General features: G+C 40.8%; 1 protein-coding gene across 1 annotated transcript in view; it reads right to left on the reverse strand.

Annotated features, from left to right (window-relative positions):
* LOC126416782 (lysosomal-trafficking regulator) overlaps positions 1–23,174 on the reverse strand; it is a 603,504-nt gene that overhangs the window by 205,748 nt on the left and 374,582 nt on the right. Inside the window, exons 35-36 of the mRNA XM_050084644.1 lie at positions 17,814–18,041; positions 15,522–15,678 (exon numbers count right to left, since the gene is read on the reverse strand). Of these exons, the coding sequence (XP_049940601.1) occupies positions 15,522–15,678; positions 17,814–18,041 (385 nt within the window). The remainder of the gene's footprint in view (positions 1–15,521; positions 15,679–17,813; positions 18,042–23,174) is intronic.

Raw genomic sequence — 23,174 nt, forward strand, 5'->3', positions numbered from 1 at the left:
CTCAAGACACCAGCACTCTAATACATAATGTTTTTGTGCAGCAAGAGGATATAAAAATAATACATGCTTTCCCTGTGATAAATGGATTGTCAGACCATGATGCACAACTGATTAACTTATAAAATCTAGCAGAGTGTACAGTACAGAAACCACTAAGTAAAAGTGTAAGGCTGGTCAACCTGGTATCTATAGAGCACTTCGGAGTAAGTTTAAGAAATGTTAATTGGAGAGATTTATATAATAGCTAAATGCCAATGATAAATGCAACATATTTCTTTATAAATTTATCTCTCTTTTTGAACAATGTTGCCCCAAAAAAAAACCTGCTAAATGTTATGACCAAACAGTTTTCAAAGAAATCTTAGATCACTACAGGTATTAAAGCGTCTTCAGAAAGGAAAAGAAAACTGTATGAGGCAGCAAGAATTAGTAAAGACCCAGAAGTAATTTTACACTATAAAAACTATTTTAGCATACCGAGAAAAGTTGTCAGAAAATCAAAAAATAAGTATCTTAGAGATGAAATTAACAACTCAGGCAATAAAATAAAATCAGTATGGAATGTTGTTAGAAGAGAGACAGGAAATGTAACCACTGGGGTAGGTAGTATTACTATTAAAGACAATGAGACCATCTTAACCAACAGTACACAAGCAGCTAATGTATTTAACAACCATTTCTTAAGTGTAGGTGAAAAAATTGCTGAGTACAGTTCAAAAGAAAAAGCCATGCAGTACACAGGAGAGTTAATTTTGAGAAATACTAGTCAAATTAATTTTCCGCTAACAACCTCTTGTGAAATAAAGAAAATCATTAAATCTTTGAAAAATAAATGTTCTGTTGGAGTAGATGACATTTCTAACAAGATATTAAAAACAATGCGGAGCAGTTAAGCTGATGTTCTGAGTCACATCTGTAATGCATCACTAACTCAAGGTATTTTCCTAAGCTGGTTAAAATACGCCATTGTCACATTTCTCTATTAAAAAAAGGGACACCACAGATATCAATAATTACCTGCCAGTATTCTTATTCACAGCATTTTCAAAAATTGTCAAGAAAGTAATGTACTCGGGAGAGGTTAGCCATCTCAGCAGTAATGGGATACTTAGTAAAGCACAGTTTGGATTTCAAAAATGCTGTTTCACTAAGACAGCAATATACAATTTCACTGCTCACATAACAGAGCATTTGAATAGTAAAATGTTACCAATAGGAATTTTCTGTGACTTATCAAAAGCATTTGAGTATGTGAACCATGACATTGTGTAACAGAAATTACAATTATATGTTATAAATGGAACAGCATAAGAGCGGTTTAACTCATACCTACAGAACAGGAAGCAGAAAGTTTCTTTATATGGTTTAAGTGATTTAAGGAAGTTTCCCACTTCATCTAACTGAGGAGAAATTACATTAGGTGTTCCACAGGGTTTGAACATGGGTCCCTTTCTGTTCTCGGTATATGTGAATGACCTCCCTTCTTATATGAAACAAGAAGCTAAACTGAGTGTTTGCTGATGATAAAAGCACCATTATTAATCCAGTACATCTACATCTACATCTACATCCATACTCCGCAAGCCACCTGACGGTGTGTGACGGAGGGTACCTTGAGTACCTCTATCGGTTCTTCCTTCTATTCCAGTCTCGTATTGTTCGTGGAAAGAAGGACTGTCGGTATGCTTCTGTGTGGGCTCCAAACTCTCTGATTTTACCCTCATGGTCTCTTCATGAGATATACGTAGGAGGGAGCAATATACTGCTTGACTCGTCGGGGAAGGTATGTTCTCGAAACTTTAACAAAAGCCCGTACTGAGCTACTGAGCGTCTCTTCTGCAGAGTCTTCCACTGGAGTTTATCTATCATCTCCGTAACGCTTTCACGATTACTAAATGATCCTGTAACGAAGCATGCTGCTCTCCGTTGGATCTTCTCTATCTCTTCTATCAACCCTATCTGGTACGGATCCCACACTGCTGAGCAGTATTCAAGCAGTGGGAGAACAAGCATACTGTAACCAACTTTCTTTGTTTTCGGATTGCATTTCCTTAGGATTCTTCCAATGAATCTCAGTCTGGCATCTGCTTTACCAACGATCAACTTTATATGATCATTCCATTTTAAATCACTCCTAATGCGTACTCCCAGATAATTTATGGAATTAACTGCTTCCAGTTGCTGACCTGCTATTTTGTAGCTAAGTGATAAGGGATCTATCTTTCTATGTATTCACAGCACATTACACTTTTCTACATTAAAATTCAATTGCCATTCCCTGCACCATGCGTCAATTCGCTGCAGATCCTCCTGCATTTCAGTACAATTTTCCATTGTTACAACCTCTCAATACACCACAGCATCATCCGCAAAAAGCCTCAGTGAACTTCCGATGTCATCCATAAGGTCATTTATGTATATTGTGAATAACAATGGTCCTATGACACACCCCTGCAGCACACCTGAAATCACTCTTACTTCGGAAGACTCCTCTCCATTGAGAATGACATGCTGCGTTCTGTTATCGAGGAACTCTCCAATCCAATCACACAATTGGTCTGATAGTCCATATGCTCTTACTTTGTTCATTAAATGACAGTAAAAGAAACTCCAATAGAAAATGATACAAATAATGTCTTTGGAAAAGTTATTGATTGATTTTCTGTGAATGGGCTTACTCTGAACTTGGAAGGGGGGGGGGGGGGGGGGGGGGGGGGGGGGCAGCGCATGCATTTTTCTGCTGCAAGGAGTACAGTTCCTTCAATAAATATAACAGATCAACACAAGTCAGTAGCTAGGGTAGAGCATACTAAATTTTTGGGTGTGTATAAGGATGAGAATTTTAAGTGGGAAATTCATATTTTGGATCTTCTAAAGTGGTTCAGCAACTTTTGCACTCAGAATAATTGCTAATTTTGAGGATATAGAAATTAGCAAGCTAACATACTTTGCATACTTTCATTCTCTGATATCATGCAGAATAATATTTAGGGGTAACTCAACACTTAGGTAAAAAGTATTCACTGCTCAAAAGAAAGTGGTTAGAATAATGTGTGGGACACATAGTCACATATCTTGTAGGCATCGCTTTAAAAGTCAGTAATTCTTACAACCGCCTCACAGTACATTTACTCAGCAATGAAATTTGTTCTCAACAACATGGACCAGTTTAAAAACAACAGTAACATTCATGATTATGATACCAGAAGAAAGAAAGACTTGCACTATCCTCTACTTAAACTTACCTTTGGGAGAGAAAGCGATACAATATGCTGCTGTAAAACTTTTGGATGAATTACCAGATGAAATAAAATGCCTGACGGACAGCAGTAACAGTTTTAAAAATAAAATGAAATCATATCTCCTTGACAAAACATTCTGTACCATAGATGAATTCTTGAATAGGAATAAATAAATCTATAGGTATAATATATGTAATTTGTGCCACTTAAGGGAATAGAGTACGTAATAAAAATTTTAAGCTTAAAAAAAAAAAAAAAAAAAAAAAACTTCATCCATGTATGCACTTTTTAAGCACCTGACACATTCCACATCATAACGGTTATCATGAGATTCATCATGGAACACGTAACTAACAGCCCACATTGCAAGGTAAATTACAAGTTTATATTTTGATGTATTTATGTTAGCTTTATTTCAATATGCACACATAATTATGGTTCTCTTCTGTTTCCCAGGAGATCATGAGATTGTGAGAGACAGCACTGTACTTCCCTATCACACACAATTATTTAGTGCTGGTAGCCGCATCATTTTAACTGACGGCCAGTGACCAAGACTAGTTGTGCTTTATAATAATGAAAATAAATGATGCAGACAACACTGTAGCTGTGCTCTGTGATCTAAATGTGCAGTTTATAGTGCAACTTGACCGACAAAAGATACAGACCATTAATAACATATGAAGATAATCTTGTTAGTATTAGTACACAATCAGATGAAAGATTACTTATGCAGCAAACATTTAATAAACTATTTAAGAAAATATTCTGTGCCAGGGCAGCACATTGTGTTGAAAACCTGAACACCTAAGTACACACAATCACAGGGAAATAATATAGAAGCCAAAAGACTGATTACTGAAGATACTTTAAATCGTGTGAAATGTGTTCATTCCAAATAAAGGCTGGGTGTGTGAGCTGTCTGTGGGCACTGCTGACATTTGCATTGCCGAGCAGGCATAACGCGCATGCATATCTCATCTCTTACTTGTGAACAAGACCAAAGATTGACAACAATAGACAATCGACAACTGATGCTTGAGTTGAAATTCACACTAGATCATTAGAAGAATTCTTTTAATTTTCATCATTATTATAATAGTGGAATGCAAATATAGCATGTTCATAGTATTTGTGGAAGTGTAGCCTCCCCTGAGCAAGAAAAAAGTGTCATCGAATGAAAAAGTAATAACATTAACGTACAACAATTCTGTGGTAAAGAAAAGCAGATGAATTTATGCTAGTGTACATCTTTCTAAACACCATCTTGTCACTTACGGCTTTGTACCTGCCTTTATTGTTTACGAGAAAGTGAGAACGGTACATTTGTGCTCAGAAAGAAGCGTAACATGGAGTACAAGGTGGTGAGCAGCTGAAATTTGTGGTAAGTTCCTATGGAACCAAACTTCTGTGGTCATTGTTCCCTAGGCTCACACACAACTTAAACTAGCTTACGCTAAGGACAAAAAAACACACTCACACGTCCGAGGGAGGACTCGAACCTCCAATGAGGGAGGGAGGGGGGAAGGGGAGGGGGGCGCAAACCATTGCGAGGCGCCTCAGACAGTGCAGTTACCCCAAGTGGGTGAGCAGCTGACACCAGCAGACAACAGAAAAGCAATTGACCATCTGCAGTTCAATAGAGGTACAACACAGCAACAAAGAGAGAAACAAACAAAGAACAATATTTTCATTGTGTAACGCTGCAATGAGCAGAGCAACACTGCAAAGTAATATATCGTATAGGTTGACAGCAGGTAATAGCAGTATGATATGTTCCACATTCTGTCATGCTGTTCATTGGAGAACTGGTGGAGGACTCTGAGAGCAAGAAAAAGAGAATAAACTATCACTCTTGTTGACTTAATTTCCTTGTCACAAATAAAACAAAAGCAATAAGCAACGAACACTTTATTATTATATATCTATTAACTTAATATACGCATTCTAACTGAAAAGCATCATGTTTGAAGCTCGGAGCTGGAATATTGCTTATGAAAAAGAAAGATACATCTATTTTAATCACTCTATAATTGGTTTTAAATGTTTTTTCACTATCATTTCAATGTTTGGAGTGAGATTACTGGATATCATACACATTGCCCCAGTTACATGAGCTATACTAAGCTTCCACTTAGTTAATTTCACACAGATGTATGGTCCCAAACATACTGCAGACACAAGTAACTGCTCAAAACAACTGCGGGAACTGTTTCCCAGGGAAGTTCTTGCTAACTCAGTATTTTTCGCAGTGCAAAACCTTGCCATGAGCACATGGTTACAATGAAAGTCAATGAGCTTGAACTGAATTTCAAGTGGTGTACTTTCAGTGTTGACTCCAAAAGAAGTTGTACGAACAATAAAATCAAGTTCAAATCTATTTAAGTCACTAAACTGCTATCAAAGTTTTCTAACAAACCTGTATTACAGTAACAAAGTCATCAAACTGTTCACTCTATATCTCCTTTTCAAGATTTATTTCATGTGTAACTCTTGCAACATTCAAAAAGTGCACAAATGACCCTTCTGAAACTTGCTTTATCCACAACAGCCATTGATTGCATAAAGCGGCGGCATGAAAACACACACACACACACACACACACACACAAACTGTTCATCTTAAGCAAGTTTCTGGAGCCAGTGGCTGCTTCTTCTTCTGGCAGAAGAGTTTAAGGGGAAGAAAGAAGGGGTGAAGAAAAGAGAGTCGAAAGATTTAGGAAAAGGGGTACAGTTCAAAAATATCAATCGGAACCCCGGGTCAGGGGAGACTTACTGGACGGGATGAGAAGGGAAGACTGATTGTTGGGGATTGCATCGGACAGGATTTGAAAGCCTGAGAGCCCCATAGTAATCACTGATAAAGCATCATGCATGAGTTAATAAGAATGAAAAGTTAAGTGCATTGATGTAACAGAGGTGGGAGGGGGACAGAAACAAAATAGACAGATCAGAAAATGACAGATGTAGAAAACTGAAATGACGTGAAGAAAAGAGTAGCTACCGTATTTACTCGAATCTAAGCCGCACCTGAAAAATGAGACTCGAAATAAAAGAAAAAAAAAAAATTCCAGAATCTAAGACGCACCTGAAATTTGAGACTCGAAATTCAAGGAGAGAGAAAAGTTTTAGGCCGCACCTCCAAATCGAAACAAAGTTGGTCCATTGTAATATGAGACACAATTTAGGTCGAATGAATGACGATACAGCTACAGTAGTTTGGTTCGAGTCGTAAGCTTAGCAGTTAAGCTTTACCAGGTAGCCATTGCTATGCGTTAGGCGCTCCGTCCGTATTTATACGGGTGCCCTTCCTTTTTCACGTGCTTCGTCTGGTTTGATTCGATTGCTTATTTTCCTTTGATCTGATAAGTGCCGTCTTCTTTGTTATAGGTGTTTACGTCACTCTAAGCTGAAAATGCATTACTATACTGTGTCATGCATTGTTTGTCGCATTCTGATAGTGCGTGTTTATGGCCTGTCGCCGCTTGCGGGATGGCTTGCTTTTGTGCGCGCTACTGCCGCTTACAATTTTTTTAAAAAAAGAGAGGAATCGTCTCATTAGCGAAACAATGGCAAGAGACTGCTATATGTTGTTACTTACACTGCTGCTTTCTTTGATAATGATCAACAAGAACCAAATAATAGACTGCGTATGATAGAACATGTTCTGAACGAGAGTTGGGCGAAAATTTTTCAACGTTTGAAAATCTTTGCGGCCGCTTCTTTAGTACATCAAATTCTGCATAGAAATTAGAGTCATCTTAGATTTAAAAATCTAGTCAGTTGCTGTGCTTCATTTCTGACTGTATCACTATTACGCATAAGAATAATACGAATATAAACATGACACAATACGTATATTCTTCCGCATTTGCTGTTGTATCACTCTAGTTTCGTAGTTTATTAGGCAGACAGGATTTAAATGAGATATCAGCAAACACGCAAGAATACATGGCAAAATGTTTATATTCGTATTATTCTTATGGTGAAGAGAATACTGCATGTGATTCACATTTCATCAGGTTCCTATTAGCAACCATCTCTTCTCACTGGTAGGAAAAAAATTCAGAACGTAGAGTTGGCCATATTGACAAACATCTCAAACAATCTTGCCAGTCAGATTTTCGTAGTACATTGAAATTCTGCTACATTCTAAGATGAACAATACGGAATTTGTATTTACTTCATTGGATAATGTATGAAAATGCAGTGGTCGAAACTCGGGGCAGAGAAAAAAAAGCTCGTCTTCTACCTTTTCTTTTAAATTTATTTACTGACGCAGAGGTTTTGGCGCCAGTATTTATCTTTGTGCCTACAAAACATGCCTGTGTAGCGCTACAAATATTTGACAGCAGAAGTTAGTTGTGGTGGGACCTAACAACATTTTTCACAACTTCCGCTTGCTTTGCACTCGATTCTAAGCCGCAGGCGGTTTTTTGGATTACAAAAACCGGAAAAAAAGTGCGGCTTAGATTCGAGTAAATACGGTACTTTGGAGAAATGCTGAGATGAAAAGAATTAATGTCAATTAAAGCCAGGTGGGTAGTAAGACCCAAGGACACGTTATAGTGCTAGTTCCCACCTGCGGAATTTAGAGAAACTGGTTTTGGGGCAAAGAACCCAGATGGTGCGAATGGTAAAACAGGCACCGAGGTCATGACTATCATGTGAGAGAGCATTCTCTGCAACATGATATTGTGTGTATAGTGGCAACACAATACACAATATCTTGTTCCAGAGCATGCTCTACAACGTGACAGTCACCTGAAAGAATTTTGCACAGAAAATAATTTAACCATTACAAACACTTGACTTAAGGATTACTAAATATTATTGTAAAAATGCAGTAGCACTGGAAGAATTAGAAAATTTTAGACTGATTATGTAAGGGCAAGACATAAATTTAGAAACCAGATCTTAAAGTGAAAAGTATTTCTACAGAGAATATGTGGACTGAGACCATAATTAACAGGTCATAAATTGCAGACTGGAACTTAAGAAAATGCAAAAAAGTGGAAAATTGTAGAGGCAGAAGCTGTGTAAGTTGAAAGAAACAGACACTGTCAAGAGTTACAAAGTGAGTATTAGCCAACAATTAACTGAAATAGGGAAAAGGAATAAAAAAAGAAGATGAACTGAAAGCTTTGAGAGAAGTAACAGTGAAACCAGCAGAGGAAAATTGTTGTTGTTGTTGTTGTTGTTGTTGTTGTGGTCTTCAGTCCTGAGACTGGTTTGATGCAGCTCTCCATTCTACTCTATCCTGTGCAAGCTTCTTCATCTCCCAGTACCTACTGCAACCTACATCCTTCTGAATCTGCTTAGTGTATTCATCTCTTGGTCTCCCCCTATGATTTTTACCCTCCACTCTGCCCTCCAATACTAAATTGGTGATCCCTTGATGCCTCAGAACATGTCCTACCAACCGATCCCTTCTTCTGGTCAAGTTGTGCCACAAACTTCTCTTCTCCCCAATCCTATTCAATACTTCATCATTAGTTATGTGATCTACCCATCTAATCTTCAGTATTCTTCTGTAGCACCACATTTCAAAAGCTTCTATTCTCTTCTTGTCTAAACTATTTACCGTCCATGTTTCACTTCCATACATGGCTACACTCCATACAAATACTTTCAGAAATAACTTCCTGACACTTAAATCTATACTCGATGTTAACAAATTTCTCTTCTTCAGAAACGCTTTCCTTGCCATTGCCAGTCTACATTTTATATCCTCTCTACTTCGTCCATCATCAGTTATTTTGCTCCCCAAATAGCAAAACTCCTTTACTACTTTAAGTGTCTCATTTCCTAATTTAATACCCTCAGCATCACCCGACTTAACTCGACTACATTCCATTATCCTCGTTTTGCTTTTGTTGATGTTCATCTTATATCCTCCCTTCAAGACACCATCCATTCCATTCAACTGCTCTTCCAAGTCCTTTGCTGTCTCTGACAGAATTACAATGTCATCGGCGAACCTCAAAGTTTTTATTTCTTCTCCATGGATTTTAATACCTACTCCAAATTTTTCTTTTGTTTCCTTTACTGCTTGCTCAATATAGAGATTGAATAACATCGGGGAGAGGCTACAACCCTGTCTCACTCCCTTCCCAACCACTGCTTCCCTTTCATGCCCCTCGACTCTTATAACTGCCATCTGGTTTCTGTACAAGTTGTAAATAGCCTTTAGCTCCCTGTATTTTACCCCTGCCACCTTTAGAATTTGAAAGAGAGTATTCCAGTCAACATTGTCAAAAGCTTTCTCTAAGTCTACAAATGCTAGAAACGTAGGTTTGCCTTTCCTTAATCTTTCTTCTAAGATAAGTCGTAAGGTCAGTATTGTCTCACGTGTTCCAGTATTTCTACGGAATCCAAACTGATCTTCCCCGAGGTCGGCTTCTACTAGTTTTTCCATTCGTCTGTAAAGAATTCGTGTTAGTACTTTGCAGCTGTGGCTTATTAAACTGATGGTTCGGTAATTTTCACATCTGTCAACACCTGCTTTCTTTGGGATTGGAATTATTATATTCTTCTTGAAGTCTGAGGGTATTTCGCCTGTTTCGTACATCTTGCTCACCAGATGGTAGAGTTTTGTCAGGACTGGCTCTCCCAAGGCCGTCAGTAGTTCCAATGGAATTTTGTCTACTCCGGGGGCCTTGTTTCGACTCAGGTCCTTCAGTCCTCTGTCAAACTCTTCACGCAGTATCGTATCTCCCATTTCATCTTCATCTACATCCTCTTCCATTTCCATAATATTGTCCGCAAGTGCATCGCCCTTGTATAGACCCTCTACATACTCCTTCCACCTTTCTGCTTTCCCTTCTTTGCTTAGAACTGGGTTTCCACCTGAGCTCTTGATGTTCATACATGTGGTTCTCTTATCTCCAAAGGTCTTTTTAATTTTCCTGTAGGCAGTATCTATCTTACCCCTAGTGAGATAAGCCTCTATATCCTTACATTTGTCCTCTAGCCATCCCTGCTTAGCCATTTTGCACTTCCTGTCGATCTCATTTTTGAGACGTTTGTATTCCTTTTTGCCTGCTTCATTTACTGCATTTTTATATTTTCTCCTTTCATCAATTAAATTCAATATTTCTTCTGTTACCCAAGGATTTCTACTAACCGTCTTCTTTTTACCTACTTGATCGTCTGCTGCCTTCACTACTTCATCCCTCAGAGCTACCCATTCTTCTTCTACTGTATTTCTTTCCCCCATTCCTTTCAATTGTTCCCTTATGCTCTCCCTGAAACTCTGTACAACCTCTGGTTCTTTCAGTTTATCCAGGTCCCATCTCCTTAAATTCCCACCTTTTGCAGTTTCTTCAGTTTTAATCTACAGGTCATAACCAACAGATTGTGGTCAGAGTCCACATCTGCCCCTGGAAATGTCTTACAATTTAAAACCTGGTTCCTAAATCTCTGTCTTACCAGTATATAATCTATCTGATACCTTTTAGTATCTCCAGGGTTCTTCCATGAATACAACCTTCTATCATGATTCTTAAACCAAGTGTTAGCTATGATTAAGTTGTGCTCTGTGCAAAATTCTATCAGGCGGCTTCCTCTTTCATTTCTTAGCCCCAATCCATATTCACCTACTACGTTTCCTTCTCTCCCTTTTCCTACACTCGAATTCCAGTCACCCATGACTATTAAATTTTCGTCTCCCTTCACTATCTGAATAATTTCTTTTATTTCATCATACATTTCTTCAATTTCTTCGTCATCTGCAGAGCTAGTTGGCATATAAACTTGTACTACTGTAGTAGGTGTGGGCTTCGTATCTATCTTGGCCACAATAATGCGTTCACTATGCTGTTTGTAGTAGCTTACCCGCACTCCTATTTTCCTATTCATTATTAAACCTACTCCTGCATTACCCCTATTTGACTTTGTGTTTATAACCCTGTAGTCACCTGACCAGAAGTCTTGTTCCTCCTGCCACCGAACTTCACTAATTCCCACTATATCTAACTTTAACCTATCCATTTCCCTTTTTAAATTTTCTAACCTACCTGCCCGATTAAGGGATCTGACATTCCACGCTCCGATCCGTAGAACGCCAGTTTTCTTTCTCCTGATAACGACATCCTCTTGAGCAGTCCCCGCCCGGAGATCCGAATGGGGGACTATTTTACCTCCGGAATATTTTACCCAAGAGGACGCCATCATCATTTAATCATACAGTAAAGCTGCATGCCCTCGGGAAAAATTACGGCCGTAGTTTCCCCTTGCTTTCAGCCGTTCGCAGTACCAGCACAGCAAGGCCGTTTTGGTTAATGTTACAAGGCCAGATCAGTCAATCATCCAGACTGTTGTCCCTGCAACTACTGAAAAGGCTGCTGCCCCTCTTCAGGAACCACATGTTTGTCTGGCCTCTCAACAGATACCCCTCCGTTGTGGTTGTACCTACGGTACGGCTATCTGTATCGCTGAGGCACGCAAGCCTCCCCACCAACGGCTAGGTCCATGGTTCATGGGGGGGAGCAGAGGAAAAACCACGCAAAAAGACAAGAATTGATAGAAATCCTTGGATACTACATGAAATATTGAATTTAACTGAGGAAATGAGAAAATACCAAAATGCAAAAACTGAAGCACAGAAATGGGTATACAGGCATCTAAAAAATTTGTCTGACAAGAAGTGCAACATAGCAGTGCTAGAGGAGAAACGCAAGGCTGCAGATGTATGCTGGGTTGTACTCTCTGAGATTCCAGGTTTCCTGGAGTAATGACACTTGTCAATCTTGACAGTAATGAGAACTGTATGATAAGAGTACAGGAAAGATGCTGTAACCGTCTCCAAGAGAGCCTTAGCTTATCAAAGGCATTAATTTCGGGATGGATATTTTCACTGCTAACAACTGTGTAGCAACTGTTCACAGATCAGATGGACAAGGATATTGTGTAGGTTCAGGGGTGGCAGAATACCACTGTTTGTTAGCTTGTTTGTTTTGTTTTAGGCTGCAAAAACAACTAGGGTCATACACACCCATGTCAGAACCATAGAACACTAAGAAAAAAAAGGAGTTAAAAAAGACTACATATGAAGCCCAATCGACGGAGGGAAAGACAGCCAAAAACAGGGACTTGGAGAAAGGTCCATAAAATATGCCATAGAGAAATGGAGGTCCTGACTAAAGATTAAATGTCCTTTGCCATATTGCTATGACAGATAAAAAGTAAAACACAGTCGATAGCCCATGGTCGCTCACTAAAATGGTCAATAGCTCAGATAGCAAACACAAATGAGAACATAAGCGGCTAAAAAAAGGGCATTCTGTCAAGAAATGATGAACTGTCAGAGGTTGTGGCAATGAGCACATAGTGCAGGAGTAGTACCACTTAACAAATGGCGATGGACAGTGCCCAGTACACCAACTAGCTAAAATGATCTCCTCACGGTGAGAGGGCATAGAGGAAATTATCCAAGCCAATGGGAAAGGCTTAATTCCCCAGAGCTTGTTCCCATGAAGAGAGGACCAGTGATGATGCCAGACTGACACCACCTCCTGATAGACAGCAACAGAGAGACCATCAGAGGAAATGGAAGGACTAGTGGGGCGAGGTACAAGGACTGCAGTCTTGGCAGCAGCCTCAGTGGCCTCATTTCCAGTAAGACCGACATGACTAGCACCCCACATAAACAATAGAGTGGCTCCATCAAGAGTGACCAAATGACAGCTCTCCTGGATGTGTTGCTCTAAGGGACGTATGGTGTACAGCACACTGATGCTGCGAAGGGCATTGAGAGAGTCGGAGAACAAGATCAAGTGAAAAGCCTTTGTCGCCAGGTGTACTGCGTGGTCTGATACAGGGCCAATGGCTCTGCTGTAAATACTGGGCAGTGGTCTGGAAGCCAGTGCCCAAAAATGTCAATGCCAATGGTGAAGTCACACCCAACACCACGGTCAGTCTGAGAGGCATCAGTATACACAAAGGCACTATCGCAAAGTTCCGTCCGAAGGTCGTGAAACTTACGGTGATAGAGCGAAGCTGGAATAGTGTCCTTAGGAAGCGAATGAAGGCCAAGGTGAAAGCAGGTCACAGCACAAATCCAAGGAGGTGAAGGGTTCACACCCATCAGGAAAGAAGCGTGAAGTCAAGCTGATGGAGGTAACAGAGGAGAGCTCCACACTGGTGGTCAAAGGAGTCATCGAAGAAGAAGGTGTAGGATGGATGGCTAGGCATGGCAGACAAACGGCATGTGTATCTTCTGAGCAGAAAGTCACAGTCATATGACAGAGGTATTTTGGCAACTTCAGCATACAGACTCACAACTGGGCTAGTGTAACAGGCACCAGTGGCCAAACAGACACCATGATGGAGGATAGTATTGAGACGGCGTAAGACGGATGGATGCGCAGATGTATAAACGAAACACCCATAGTCTAGTTTCAAACAGACAAGGGATTGGTATAAATAGAGGAAGGTGGTCAGATCCATTCCCCAGGAAGTATCGCTGAGGACACGTAAAACACTGAGGGACCACATACAGCTGGCGGCCAGGTAAGACATGTGGGAGGACCAAGAAAGTTTCCTATTGAGCATGAGCCCGAAGAATTTCATAATTTCAATGAACGGAAGTGCAACGGGCCCAAGATGTAAAGGTGGTGGAAGAAACCAATTGCACCACTACCAGAAAGTCATACAAATGGCTTTGTCAGTGGAAAAGCAAAAATCATTGTCAATGCTCCACAAGTACAGATGATTGAGACATCGCTGAAGATGCCACTCAAGAAGACAAGTCTGTGGAGAACTGAAATAGATCACAAAATCGTCAACAAAAACGGAGCCAGAGATGCCCGGTGGGTGACAGGCTATTACAGGGTTAATGGCAATAGCAAAGAGGACAACGCTCAGGATGGAACCCAGAGGCACGCTGCTTTCCTGGATAAAAGCATAACTCATTTGTACCTTGAAAACTCGGTCTTTTAAAAGTTCCTGAAGGAAAAGGGGCATGCGGCCTCGAGAGCCCAACGTGTAGAGCATATGGAGGATGTCAGTCCTTCTCCAGTTGGCGTAGGATTTACCTAAATCAAAAAACACAGCCACATTATGGTAGTTTCACAGAAAATCATTCATGACATGGGTTGACAAGGTGACGAGATGGTCAACTGCAGAACAGCCCACTCAAAATCCACACTGTGCAGTGGTTAGTAAAGCGCGAGACTCAAGCCATCATACCAGCCGGCCATGACTCATATGTTCCATCACCTTGCAAATATAGCTGGTGAGAGCGGTGGGGCGATAACTAGAAGGGAGGTGTTTGTCCTTGCCAGGCTTGGGTATGGGTATGACAGTGGCTTCATGCCATTATTGGGAAAATGTACATTCTGCCCAGATGCGAAGGAGAAAGTGCTTGCCCGCAACAGAAACGTTCTGCAACATCTGAACATGAACATCGTCCGGCCCTGGGGTGGAGGATTGGGATGAAGTGAGAGCATGATCTAGCTCCCTCATAGTAAAGACAGCATTGCAGAACTCACGATTCTAAAAAGAGAAGGGTATCATCCGAGCCTTCTCCACTTGTTTCTAATGGAGGAAGGCAGGGTAATAGTGGGTGGAGCTCAAAATCTCCGCAAAATAGCAACCAAAAGTGTTGGAGGTAGCAGTAGGGCCCCCTATGACATCATCTGCTACTGTCAGGCCAGAAATTGGGGATACCAAACAGAATACCACTGTGGGAAGGATAGTGGCTAGAATATTCCTCATTTCGATGAGAGGTAATCTAAACCCTGGCAGAGAATGTGATTCAGCTGCTCCAGTCCTCAGTAGTACTGAGACATGAGGAGAGGGCCCCTTCGTTCATGGTTGGACAGTGGGAATGTGGTGGATTGGTGGACTGTAGGTGACTGGAGGGACAAGGAAAGGGAGATCTGTTTCTCCACTAGGCTGGGTAGGTAATTTCAGTCTACAAAGGTATCAGTGAGAGACTTGGTATATCTGGAGAGGGACTGTTCATCACTATAGATGCGACAGCCACAGGTGGCTAGTCTGTATAGAAGGGCCTTCTTGGTATGGAACGAGTGGCAGCTGTCGAAAAGGAGATATTGCTGGAGGCATCTGACATATCACATTGAAACCTGAATCATGTGGTCTTTCATCCAGCTGGATGTTAAGTGGACAGTTGAACCGGTGTAGAACTGAATCACGACCATCATTTTTGTGAATTGTGTTGTAAATGATCACGTAAGAATTCAAATCACATTATAACACAAGAATTCTTGGGATTCTAGAAAGCATGCAGTAACATGACAGCAGACACTGCACGAACCTGACTGGAACAGGGTTCCCACCGGCTGAGCAAGGTTCAGCTTCTCCAGCAGCACGTTGACAACAGACTCAAGCACAGAGAATTGTGCGTCCCGGCAGCGCCTGCTACCCAGGTGCTCCCACAGGTAGCCCAGCTGGTGCAGCACATCTGACAGCACCTGCAACACCCACAATGTGCAAGTGCCCAACTGCTTTCACCTTTGTCTCCATTCACCTACAACTATTGAGTTAATGTAATATAAGGCTGCCACATTGTCTGAAATTGTACAGAGGGGCCCAGAAAAATGTAGACACTCTTTGATAGTCAATATTAATGAAACAAAATGATATACTATTACTATTCTTGCACAGGGGGAAGGTTATTCTACGTGTTCAAAGTCACCCCCATTAGCAGCCACACAACATCAATGCTGCTGAACTGTTGACCGAACTACGGCTGTCAGTTGTAGGGAATTTATTTTTGAAAAAGGATTTGTAAAGGACCAGGGAAATATTATTTAAAAGGGGTAAATTATTTTTTTAAAATTATTCTGGAATGCATTATCGAACAAAGGAGGTGTTTCAACTATCCGAAGAGTCACTGTAGCTAATGAAGAAAAGGCTGTGCAATAATATTCCGTTAACAATACATAGATATACAAATTAAAAATGTTCTTGTGTCCCTTCTTGAAATAATTTTCTTTTAATACCTCTTCGATGCTGCAGTGACATGTCTGTGTTTCCCTCCATTATTGCTGGTGTTCTTTACGTAATACATTCACAATGTTACTCATACTTGGTGGGGATACACATGTGCCTAGTCTCTTTGAGATCCCAACACAGACAGAGACACAGACAGACAGTCAGAGAGCTACTAATTAATTTGTGCATTGCTCATTAATAATCATCTCTGGCCTCACTATCTTTCATTGCTTTCACAGATGGTATCCTTATCTAGCAGTCAGAGAGTGCACCTGTTAATCAACTTAAAAATTACCACCCCACAGTGTTGTTGGTGTGATACCTGCACAGGATGCCTCAATAGTTTCTCACAACTCCTTCAGTGTATTTAGCTTCTGTTGATAAAATTCATTTTTCAAGGTCACCCACGGGTAGAAGTCAAGAAGTGTAAGGTCTGGAGACCAAGGAGGTAGTGAAATGGTGCACTATCTTGTTATAAGTAAAATCTTTTATTTCCTAACATCTCTAAGATAGCAGGTAAAATTGATGTTTGCAGCATATGGAGATACACCTCACCATTACAGTACCTTCGAAGATGTGTGGGTCAATAAAACTGAGTGACGACAGACCGCACCACACATTAACACCTGGTAGGTTAACATATTTGTCCATGTGAACATGTGGATTTTCAGGAGTCCAGTACACGCAGTTATGGTGCTTTACAGTATGATTCAGTTTGAATTGCGCCTCATAATACCACATTGCCATCTCTGCAAACAGTTCATCCTCACAAAGCATGCTTTCACACCACTTGCAGTACTCCGTCCTTCAAATATGAGTCTCCTCATTCATAGCATGCAGCAATCTTGGAATGTATACTTTCCACTTTCCAGCCTCCAGAACTTGTCATACACTTGATCAGCTTAACCTGCTTTCACGTGCACCCTGCTTCATAGGTTTTTGATGTGATTTAGTAAAATGTTGTAACACAGCAGTGCTGAAAGCTGGACTTCTTGATGTTTTTGGTCGGCCGGACTTTTCCTTATGCACATCCTGAACAGGACTTCTTGTTGTTTTCGGTCGGCAAGACTTTTTGTTATGCACATCCTGAACAGTACAAATAAAAATGGGCTTTGCACAATAAACTTTTTTCCCTACATTACTTAGAAAGAAACTCTTTTGCTTATTCCATTATGGCATATCATGATCTGAAAGGCTTCCCTTCTCATCCCGTCCAGTAAGTCTCCCCTGACCAAGTGTTCTTGGAGACTTTTCTGATCTCTTCCCATTTCCTAAACCTCACAAGTTCTTCTCCTTGACCCCTCTTCCTTCACCTTCAAACCATTGGCTCTGAAAAATGCAGGTTTCCTTGCCCTTTATATGTGTGTGTTCCCTGCTGCCACTTGGTGAGCACGTTTTTCTCTCTATCCAATTAGACTTTATTTTCAAAAATTGATAATTTTTGTTGATATGTGAGCTGATTGAGATTCACAAAATCTCTCATTAAATTTAATTGCTATAATGAACTCATTTTGTACACATTACGTGAGCACAAAATATTTTCATTCATTCACCTCAATTTACAATGATTTTATTTGGCCAGTGCTACAAATCATAAATAAAAAAAAAATACCTGAGTAGAGTTTTGATGACCTGGAAGCAGAATGGATCGAGTCACGATGGAACCCAATATCAGATGGATATCTCCAACAAGCACTTCTGGATTCGGTGAACCAAATGCTGGCCTTTCAGAAGGTGGTGTAGACTGTAATTTTGGAGGTGGTATAGCCTGCAGACAACGACACAGGCACTCCACGACACCTAAGTCCTGGAGGAGTCGTGCTGTTGATACCTGCATGACCTGTAAACAGTGTTGCTTTTTAAGCATCAATTAAGCACTTTTTTGCATAATTTCTGAAAAATTTTCATGAAATAATTTTTTTGAGTAATGTTCTATACTGTTATATAGGAGTAGTTCAAGTCAAAAAGTACAATAATCAACACGTGCACTACAGAAAATAATTTCACAATATGCAAACAGGCACATTTTGTCAACTGCACAGTGTTGGTATGTGGCAGCCATGGAGGTAATCCGCTAATGCTATCCCTCCACACTACTGGACATGATGATGACAAACAGCTGCTGAGCTGTTTCCACACTACCCTCTAATGCAATGCCAGAGACGGGCACTCAGAATATCATCACGCAAATTCCTGTCTCTAGCACCAGTTTTGGTTGTAAGAGTCACCCAGTCTATAGCTGGCAAACTGAAGCCTGCCTCTAGTACAATAACACGGTGAGGAAATGTACTCACTATTTTTGCAAGTTCTCTGTGATGTGCTCTATCACTGCAGCTTCTGATGCAGGCAGTCTATAAAAGCAACCTATTACCATGTTTCACTCACCGTTGATGCTTAACTTCACCCTAGTTAGTTCACACATTCAGAATGAGTAAAAGCCACCTTCCTAGATGTTGAGCTTCACCTCAGAGATGGCTACGTCAGTACCTCCGTCCGTATCAAACCTACTAACCACCAGTAATAACTCCACTTCGACAGCTGCCACCCATTCCATACCAAGAAGTACCTTCCGTACAGCCTAGCCACCTGTGGTCGTCGCATCTGCAGTGACGAGCAGTCCCTCTCAAATTATACAGAGGGTCTCACTGAAGCCTTCACTGACCATAATCATCCTCCCTTCCTTGTGCAAAAACAAATTTCCCGTCCCTTATCTTTCGAGTCTCCTACCACCTCCCAAAGTCCCGCAGTCCATCCACGGAGGAACATTCCCCTCCTAACTCAGTACCATCCAGGATTGGAGCAACTGAATTACATTCTCCATTTCGATTACCTCTCATCATGCCCTGAAGAGAGAAATGTCCTGCCCACTATCCTTCCCACCCCTCCTACTGTGGTATTCTGCCATCCACCGAACCTACACAATATACTCGTCCATCCGTACACAACCCCCAATCCCTTACCTCATGACTCATATCTCTGTAATAGACCTAGATGCAAGATCTGTCCCATACATCCTCCTACCACCACCTACTCCAGTCCGGTCACTAACATCACCTGTCCCATCAAAGGCAGGGCTACCTGTGAAACCAGTCATGTGATTTACGAGCTAAGCTGCAATCTCTGTGCTGCATTCTATGTAGGCATGACAACCAACAAGCTGTCTGTCCGCATGAATGGCCACCAACAAATTGTGGCCAAAAACAAGTGGACCACCCTGTTGCTGAACATGCTGCCAAACATGATATCGCTCATCTTAATGACTGCTTCACAGCCTGTGCCATAGGGTTCCTTCCCACCAACACCAGATTTTCTGAACTGCGCAGGTGGGAACTTTCCCTGCAATACATTCTATGTTCCCATAACCCTCCTGGCCTCAACTTTCATTAGTCCATGTCCTCACCCGTCTGGCCCCATGCCTGTTCCCATTCCAGCACTACACAGCCATCATTTCACCACCACACCCAGTCTATTAATTTCTTTTATTTCTCTCCTTTCCGCTACTTACCCCCTCCCCCATCCACACCTTCTCTCCTGCCCTCCATCTAAACTGCAACACTTGACTGTCCGCCACTCCCACCATACTATCTCTCCCCCTCCCCGCCCCAGCCTCCTCCTTACCCCCACCCAGTCGCCACTCCCATCATGCACTGGTGCTGCTGTTTGCAGTGTGGTCTCAGCTCTCTGAGACTGCAGATGTGTGTGTGCAAGTTGTGTGTGTGTGTGTGTGTGTGTGTGTGTGTGTGTGTGTGTGTGTGTGGGCCTTATATTAACCAAAGTAAATGTAAATAAATGCTGCTAAACAAGTACAAGTCCTACAACCCTAAAATCAAGTTCAAGTATCAAAGTATTGAGGATATTTAAGTTCAAGTATCAAAGTATTGAGGATATTTCAGTTGTAAATCACTATAAAATTGCCCAAAGGTCGTTCAGACTCATGGTCTAAAACTCTCTCGAGATTTTCTCTTGAGATTTTCTATCACCAAAACCAGCTGTAAATTTGGCAAAAGTTGAAAACACACAAAAATATTTCTTTCACCTGACATTGTACAGCCTCATACCATGCATCATTTACACTTCTCAGACAATGACTATCAGTGACACCACTCCCATACATAATCATTTGATGACCCGCCAACTTGTACTGACCAATGGTGCCTATTTCCTACAGTTTACATGTGCTAATTGTCCACAAGTTTTCTCCTGTGTTTCACAAATAAGTAATTTTAGGACAACATTTAAATGCACATTAGACACTAAACCTGTAAGTGACATACATCAAAAGATCTGTATTTTGACGCTGTTCACTTTCTGATCTACATTTGTGGGCATTTTGGTTCTGTTGATCAATTCCATATTGTGTGAAAAAACCCTTCCAATATAAGTATGTCATTTCTACAAGCCACTGTCCCAACTATCTGCTACAAATCACCATTTACAACTACATCATAGCTGTACAGATTTCTGCACAACAATTATCTAGGCATTTTTTCATAAAATTGTGAAACATATTCCAGTTTCCACAAGTTTGGTCGTACAGACAAATTTGAGAATGCAATGAATTCATCTCTACAATATTAAGAGTTTTCTGTGTGTAGTTTTAATGCAGGTCACTGGGATCATGTAGATCAATGTACTCTGTAATTCGCTCACAGCAGTTAATGAGAAGTCCTAGTGAGGTTGCCAGGTGCTAATCTGACCCTCCTCCCAGCAGCTGGACTTTTGGAGACCTTGTGCAGTTGAGTAAACATGCACAAACTCGTCATCTCTTCACAAATGCCCACAGCCTTCACCTCATTCCAACTGACCCAACCAGCAGCTTACCGAGTGACCTCTCATCACGTGCATATCAAGCAGCGACTGGGATGGGAAAGCAAGAAGCAGTCTAGCAAGTGTCAGTGTGCTGCTTGTAGAATCTACACCACCTCTGATTTTGTTTGGTTGGTGCCACCAAAAACAATTATCACATACCTACTGGTGTGCTCAGAAACTGTTCTGCTGCTGAATTATCCAAACATAAGAAATGAAAATTTGTAAAGAACCAAATCTAGTTCGTTTGCCTGAGAAAGTAAGATCTTCTTAACTTGACTTAAATGCCTCTCATGCTTGCACTAGTCCTTCAGAGATACAAACAAACAATACAGATCATATGCTGAATGTAAAATTAGTCATCATACACAATCTAACAAAAATCGCAAATATGATCCATACTGCAGCTTACAGACTGACGCACATACATTCTGACAAATACACAAGCATTTTGAGCTGGGGGCTTGTTCATCAAGTAACAGAGAAACAGTAACGACTGAAGAAAATCAGACTTCACAAAAATTTGGCAACAAACCTTAAGTTGAGATGCTGGTTATAGAAGAAATACAAAAACCTGGGAAGTTACATTTGTTTGAAAGGATGACTAAGATAGAAATTAATGAACTGGAAACAGAATAGCAGATCTACAGCTACATGCGTAATCCACAAGCTGCCATTTGGTTCATGGGGGAGGGTTCCTTGCACTACTATCAATCACACCCTTTCTTATTTCACTTGCAAATAAAGTGAGGGGGAAATGACTGTATATATGGCTCTGTATGAGCCTTAATTTATCTTGTCTGCCTCATTATGTGAGATGTGTGTTGTTGGAATTAGAATCATTCTGCAGTCATCCACAAATGCAACTTCCCTTAACATTCTCAAATGTGTTTCATGAAAAGAAAGTCATCTTCCCTCCAGGGATTCCCATTTGAGTTCACAGATGACTTTCATACTACCTGCAGTTGTTCGAACCTATCAGTAAAAAATCTAGCAATATACTTCTTACTTGAAACTTCCTGCCAGATTAAAACTGTGTACTGGACTGAGACTCGAACTTGGGACCTTTGCATTTCGCAGGCAGGTGCTCTACTGACTGAGCTACCCAAGAACTACTTACATCCCATCCTCACTGCTTCACATCTGCTAGTACCTCAGCTCCTACCTTCCAAACTTCACAGACGTTCTCCTGCAAAACTTGCAAGACTAACACTCCTGGAAAAAAGGAATGTAGGAGACAAGGTACTGGTGGAAGTAAATCTGTGAGAATGGGCTGTGAGTCATGCTTAGGTAGCTCATTTGGTAGGTTACTTGGACACGAAAGGTGAAAGTCCTCAGTTTGAGTGTTGGTCCAGCACACAATTTTAATCTGCCAGGAAGTTTCATATCAGTGCAAACTCTGCTGCAGAGTGGAAATTTCATTCTGCTTCTTAACTGCTTCATTGCCTTATTTTAACCGACTTGTTGGGGATCCCAAACAATTGAGCAGTGCTGAATGGGTCACACAAGAGTTCTATACATGGTCTCCTTTTGTAGATGAGCTACACTTCCCTAGAATTTTACAAATAAACTGAAGTCAACCATTCAGTGTCATTACACCAACATGACTGTCAAGCAGCACACCACCAATACTTTATTCGAACAATCTAGGACTGACGCTATCAGATCTTCAGATGGCTGGTTCATGTTAAGATAAATTTTACATCAGCTTTCCCTTTTTGTTTTCCCAACTGATGAAATTTCCTTAGGGTGATGGTGCCGATGAAAAATTCGTGCCGTTATGTTCCAGTGCACACTGCTTGTGATCTAACAGCAGCAAAAACTGTATGATGAACTTTTGTGTATGTATAAATATATGCACATAATCTAAAGCACCACCCATAGACTAAGAAGTTTCACCACATGGAAGTATGCATACAATATCGCCATCTTTGTGTACATACTTCCATGTGGTGAAACTTCTGAGGTTGTAAGTGGTGCTTTAGATTATTTGCATATTTATATACACATGAAAAAGTGCATCACGCAGTTTCTGATGCTGCTAGATCACAAGCACTCTGCACTGGAACATAGCAGTGTGGATTTTTCATCGGCACCACTACCCCAAGGAAATTTCATCAGTTGGGAAAACAAAGAGTGAAAGCAGATGTAAAATTTATCTTAATAT

This window comes from Schistocerca serialis, chromosome 8 (assembly GCF_023864345.2).
Source record: "Schistocerca serialis cubense isolate TAMUIC-IGC-003099 chromosome 8, iqSchSeri2.2, whole genome shotgun sequence".
NCBI lineage: Eukaryota > Metazoa > Arthropoda > Insecta > Orthoptera > Acrididae > Schistocerca > Schistocerca serialis.